Genomic DNA, 6,706 nt, shown 5'->3' with positions numbered 1-6,706 from the left:
AAAAAAACTTGGTAAGTCTGTCAAGTTTAGAGTCTCTTTGTAACCACAGGATCTTAAAACAAACCTAAAATAGCCAAAGCTGCACGGAAACTAAGTCCAGGGGGAGCAGGGATTAAGGAAAACACTTGTCTGTGTCGCCCTGTGAGCAATGAAGAACGAGCCAGCCACTCGGGGAAACTTGGTCAGCGCTCCACTGCTCTGGTCCCTGAGCATCCATTCATATGTGATGACTTATCGCTCATTTCCCAAGCTACTTGAAGTGTTCGCAAATCTCGCCCCCAATTCCCCCTACGGCCTTGCACCCAAAATCAGCTAGCTGAGGCATCGCTGTCCTCTGAAGGTCTGCTGGAACACATCAAAGCTAGAGTTGGAAGCTTATTACCTCCCAAATGTGACGTTTGACCTCATGTCAATAGCTAATCCCTTCCTCTCTGCTCTCTCATTTCCCCCAGGGCACTTCCTAGTATACTGTTTCTTTTTCTTTTTTTTAGGAATTTGCTTTGATAGGAACAGTTAACGAGAGATATAAATATCCCAAAATAAATTAGCTGTGTGTGTGTGTGTCCAAACCTTTAGGCCTTGTCTGTGTATGTCATGAGTCAGCGCACATTGACAATGTCCAGCTGAGTGAGCATCTGATCCTCGTATGTAGTTATCTTCATATTTTCCTTTTCAGCTCTGCTGGCTTTGTGTTCTGTCACAACTGCTCAGCCAGTGAAACCCCCAGTTTTTACGTAAACAGTAAACAAATATTTAAAAAGTCTGTCATCCATTATAATGTGACCTATTATTATGTGAACTGTTTTGCCTTTTTAGGCTTTTTTCTTGTAATATTTTTTTAAGTACTCATATTTCTAACAGAAGGTGAAGCGACACATGAATCCTGTTACAAACTGCATTAGTTTTATTGGTTTATATACTGGATCATGTGTATAATGATCAAACGAGATTAAGTTTGTTGCTTCAGTTTTATGGTTTTGTTTATGCCTGGCTGATTTCAGATCTATCAGCATCAGTGTCAGTTCCAAACAGTTTGGTTGGGCTTTGTTTAAACTGTTTAATTCATGAGGCAAACATGTGACAAATTTATGATCTGAATTAATCTGCATGGAAACAATCTTACCAGAATGGTAACATTATCATCAGCAAAGAAGCTAATTTTCTTCTTTGAATATAAACAGCCTTTCAGGCTTGATTAAAGAGTTTTCACACCACCCCAATGTAAAAAAAACAAGTTACTTAATTTAATTGGTAAAGCTTTTCCTATTACCATTGAGAAGTAATGAGGTCAATGAACTTTCACATATTCATGACTCACACTTTGTTCACATCACTGTTTGTGAGTTGGGTCTTCTGGCTAAATGTCTAAATACAACTTAATTCTTGAGTCAGCTATGAGCTTCTTAGGCAAACACAAATGCTTTTTTTAAATTTGAATAATAGAGTTAAAAGAGTTAAAACTGGGGAACAGTGAAGTCAAATGCAGACAATGTTTGTCCACCACACTGTGTGTGGTGGATATGCAGAACAACTATGTTCTCTATGTCAGCTGTGTCATCTTCAACTATGTCATGTATGAATGCTGGTGTCAGGTCAGGTATTTTTATGCTTGCAGTTACTTTATTTGCTCACTGAGTGGTGCAGGCGGAGATGTATTTACTGTAAGAGAGTTCAGGTACACAGGTGTGGGGAATTTAGGAAAAAAACTGTTTTTAAAACCATTTATGGGATTGTGCGTGGCTTTGTACTTGTAATAAATATAAACTTTTGAATTAATGGGGCAGCTTGACCTTCAAATGGAAGATTGCAGGTTTGTTTCCCATGTTGAAGTGTCCTTGGGCAAAACTTTAAGTGCTTATGCAATAAACTAGCTACTTCTATAGTGGAGAAAAGCAGCTTCATGCTGAATGTAAAATGTTTTATATCAGTGCAAAGCTGACATGAAAATCCACTTTTCTCTGCATCAGAATCAGCTGATTATTGTTGATCAAAGCAATGATCTAGGAGATCTTTGTCAAAGAGTGTGTGTTTTTAAGGTGTCCCCAGTGATATCTCTAGTGTTAAAGAGTATAAATCAAACTGACAAATGGGTTTTCTACCCACGACAAGTTGGAAAAGGCTTGAAATTCCCTTAGTGATGTTGTCAAAAAATAATTTACCACTACAGTCTTTTTCGCTTGTTTTCATTTTTACATTGATTTACATACAAGCAACAACATTACAAATACAGTTTTTCTATTTTAAATGAAGCAACAACTTGTGATAAATCATCAAACATGGAATACATGTGTTTAATATAAGTCACGTGCAGGTGAAAATGAAAGAAAAAAGGAATTTCACAATTCAAGACTAAAACTAACAATAAAAAGTGATTTAATGGATGTAAAATTGTTATATTTTTCTTAAAAACTAAGACTTTTTTCAAATGTTTCTGAATTAAACCCAGCACTTTCAAACAAACAACTTAAATAAAAAGAAAAGGAAAGAAAGGTAAAGCAGTACCACACTTGAATTTACATCTAAATGTCTCTATTTATTTATACTTTGACTAAATGATTGATACGTATACATTTTAGTCAATTACTGTAAACTGAAAGCAATGTATTTTTACTGATGCAGAATGAAAGCAACACACAGTGATCAACCTAATCAGAATTAAATCTTCAAGGGAGCTCTTTCCTGGTTAGTTTCTTTTGAGTCTTTGGGATTCTGGTAAGACAGTCTTACAAAGATTATGATGAGGATGGTTCCTGGAAAAAATAAACACTTATTGGACTGTAAAAAACAGAAATACAGTACTACAAAAAAAAAAAAAAACAACAACAACATGTAGTAAAATGTACTAGCTTCTCAGCTCACCGATGACTGCAAAGGTGCCAAGCAGAATCCCCACTGCAGACTGAATGGTCGGCATGCCCTCCAAAGGCTTGGCAGCTATTTTGCAGTTTCCTCTGACATTGCAGGTACACACTGTCACTGAAGCAGTAAAGAGTGGGAAATACAGTGCACAAGTTCACACAAGAGATGATTTCAAAATAAAACAGAATATATTCATGTGCTGGAATTTAAAAAGATTGTCATTTGAACTTTATATTCTATGGTTAAAACCTTTTGGGACTTTATGAAATTATTTGATGGATTTCATTTTAGTAAATATTTAAATTACACTAATATCAAACTGACTGGGACAATACAGGATGCATACATGCAAGTAAAATACACTTTTTTTTATATTACAGATAGTCAGCAAGAAAAAAAAAAAAAAAAAGTAAGGTGTTATTTCACATTATGTAGGCAAGGTGTGAGATGTGTAATCAGGAGGCGGCAAAAATCTCCCCTCGCCTCTGCACTCACAGAAGTGTTAGCATTACCTGGCAGGTTAATGAAGGTGCTTCTGGGAGGTGAGCTGCTGTCAGAGATGGTGAAGGGCACAGTGTAGACCTCTGGGGCCAAGTACGGGATGTTTAATGACAGGTTGGTGTGCGTATCTACAGATAAGAGTGTTGATTTATTTTCAACAGAATTGCACTTCGAACAAATTGTTCTTCTTCTACATTCTGACCGGCGGTCTAACAGTTGTCATGAGGTTTCGTGTCAGACTTTGAGTGCGTTTACTTTTGATTGCCTTCAAATTTTTGCCTCATGATCCATCATAATATTGAGCTTGTGTGCTGCTTGTTAATTGTGTTTAGTGTAACAGGAAACAGATTGAAAAAGCAGCACTTGTTTTGCAGCTAGCCATGCAGTTGAAGACTGTCTTACAGCTTCTGAGGCAATTGAAAAAAATTGTTATATGCAGAATTTTTTGCATTTTTGATTTAAAATAATTTATGCAATAGATTCATTTTGTCATAAAAATGTGCTACATGAGTGAAAGAAACAGTATAAATCAATGAAGAATCCTTTAATACTAAGCCATGGACACACTGTATTTGTAGATGTGCATAGAATATAATGATTACTTATTAGTTATTACATAAAACCATTTTGCTAATAGGATGTGTTGCCTGATTCAAAGGTCACAAAGTATAACAATGAGGGACTTTAGTTTGACCTTTAGCCCAAACGGCAGCGCTTTAAGTCAATGTTGTTTCTAAGGACAACACTCTTTTAGCAAATTTCAGATAAGTATCGGTGCTCCTCAAGATTGTGGGTCAGAGGTGTCTGAGTGATCTGTTACTGTGTTGACACTGAAAGTTGACAACTTGCTGGTTGGTTAAATTCTGTTCAGAAGGTCTACGGTGGCCATCCTTACGATCCACCACCTCCTGCAGCGACTGATGTTTCTCTATGTCCTGTGTACTGTTGTCTGCTTCACCAGTGAACCATATTCCAAGACCCTCTAAGTTTCCAGCCTGGCCTCCTGGTTGGCTCCACTTGCCCTCATGGCTTTCCACCTAACATGTTTCCTGAACTAATATGTCAGTTTTTTTTTCTTTTTTGCCCTGCTTCAGTTCTGGTCAACATGGACCCTATCAATCACCAGACATATATTGTACCAACAAGTTAAACACCACACAAAACGAAGTTGAGTTTGATTTGAATCAGTCCTCTTGCTCCACCAGATTAATCTACTTCAGCTGCAGAAGAAACCGCATGGCTGAAGGGCATGTAAAGGCTCATGTACAAATGCTCACATGTGCTGTGATAATTTATCAAATAGCACTACACCCCTGCATATCACGCTTGAGATGCTCAAAATAATACGTGAAAATACAGTATGAGTTATTTGAGTCATATCATGTATTCTTCACTATAGGTGATGTTCCTTAAAATCTGATAATCTGCTGCAAAAGGTTTAGATGAAATTTTGTACTACACTTTTATTTGTATAAATTTCCTTCTACTCCTGTCTAGCATGCCCAAGCAAAAATAGATTCCTATTACTGCAGAAGTAATAGAGACAGATGGAGCTGGAGATGCAGTAGTCTGGTGCCTGTAGCTCTTTATCTCGTTTCTGTGAATCAGTAAAAACACATGGCTCGGATGACGTAAAATCCTTCTCCTATGAGTAGAGGCCTCGATCGAGCAGTTTGAACCCTTACGTGGAGGTCTTAAACTCTGCTCGCTTCTTACTGTCAGTCCTGTCTATGTTCCACTCAGGAAATGCAGCCTTACCATGAACATTTTTTTGTCTTTTTTACAAGATACTTGTTGCCGGGGTAAAGGGGCTAAAGTCAATCAACATATAACATGCTAAATATGTGATCAGATTTATTTAGAATTTAGAATAATTTCTAATTACATCATTCTTAATTTATAAAGAAAACTTCTATTCTGAGAACCAAAGCCAGTCAAATTCCTTCAAAAGGATTTAGATAAATGATGATTGCACAAAGACACACACACACACCAAGATTGTGTTTGCGACACCCATGAAGCTCCACAACTAATTCATCCCGGTACGCATTTATTTGCACAACCATGTCTGACTGTGACCAGGTGCAAACCATTCTGAGCTAGTCCTTTTTTAGCTTCCATTAGCTGTCAGGAAACTAGTGGTGACGCCAAAGAAATTACACAGAAGATATAATTACAGCAGAGCTCAATCAATACCCACAGGAACAGGGGGGTGAAAAAGAAACAGGAAAAGAAAAAAAAGGGGAAGCGGTTGAGGAGTCTGAATGGCTTAATGGAAGACCTCATTGCTGTAAATAGCTGACATGAAATACATTAACCCAAAACTAGCAGCTTGACAAAAAAAGAATATTGAACTACACCTTTTATTTGGAGAAAAAAGACTGACCGGGTCATTGTGTGTATCCACATGCTCAGGCCGATGTTGATTGTGTTTTATGAATGGAAGTGTATTTCAGTCAAGGTAATTCAGTGCTTTCAGCGTGATGTAGGAGACACAGTGTTCACTGACTCAACTGAAAATCAATTTATCAGTGATGTCACTGTGTATGACCTTGTGGCTGAGTGGTAACAAACTGTCTGCTCTGAAAAATTATCTTCCATCAGAGCAGTTTCAAGGTTTATCCAGACTATAGGCGGTGACACACGATATTCATCTTAAACTTAAAAGCAAAACCTGAAATAGCACATCTATTGTGTCGTAAGTCTCAACCAGGTCAGCTTTGATTCTTATGTACCTCCGTGTCGTTTTGTGCGGTGTGTAGTACTGCTCTTGTGTATTCTACCTTAACAGGATTAGAAAAATAACCCTCCCTGACTCTCAAACAGGAAGAGAGTTTCAATGAGCCATGGCTGCATATTACAGGACAACACACCTTCAATGTGTCTTTAATTGGGTCCATATTTCACATAGGTAAGAAAACTACATTTTCCACACATATTAAAAGGCATAGGGGTACCATCAATGAATTATCTATTTTCAAAATGGTCTCATATATAAGGTGTGGTGACCTATAAGAAACATTAAAACAAGAGTCAGAGATAATAAGTCTGTGCGCCAGTCAGACTTTATTATCTGCGTTCACAGCAGTGGCGGCCGTGCATTTCACACCTAGGCCTTCAGTAGTGCTCCATCTGAATCAATCCAACCCTCATTAACTATTTTATGGCTATAAAACTTCTAGTGCAGAAACATCTGCCACACACACACTAAAAGCATAAAAAATAACCTGATAAAATTTCAATATTTTGTAGGGAGATGGCAAAATTTTACTCACCAAAAATCCAGATTATTTAAACACAAAATCCATCCTTTCTATCCTCAAGAAGATTTCAATCACTCTGTCGT

At 37.4% G+C, this 6,706-nt stretch overlaps 1 protein-coding gene across 3 annotated transcripts in view; it reads right to left on the bottom strand.

The window, feature by feature from the left end:
- Positions 1–2,507: 2,507 nt before the first annotated feature.
- LOC112160930 (cadherin-17) overlaps positions 2,508–6,706 on the bottom strand; it is a 13,319-nt gene continuing 9,120 nt past the window's right edge. For 2 of the 3 annotated variants that reach the window (XM_024295844.1, XM_024295845.2), the window contains 3 exons: positions 3,372–3,488; positions 2,860–2,976; positions 2,508–2,750 (listed from right to left, as the gene is read on the bottom strand). In XM_024295844.1, coding sequence (XP_024151612.1) covers positions 2,656–2,750; positions 2,860–2,976; positions 3,372–3,488 — 329 coding nt within the window. In that variant the 3' untranslated portion in view covers positions 2,508–2,655. The remainder of the gene's footprint in view (positions 2,751–2,859; positions 2,977–3,371; positions 3,489–6,706) is intronic. The other variant, XM_024295846.1, reaches the window with a different exon arrangement.

The sequence above is a fragment of the Oryzias melastigma genome, linkage group LG3, assembly GCF_002922805.2.
Source record: "Oryzias melastigma strain HK-1 linkage group LG3, ASM292280v2, whole genome shotgun sequence".
NCBI lineage: Eukaryota > Metazoa > Chordata > Actinopteri > Beloniformes > Adrianichthyidae > Oryzias > Oryzias melastigma.
Note: the sequence above shows the minus strand (reverse complement) of the source record. Positions and strands in the feature narration are given on the sequence as shown.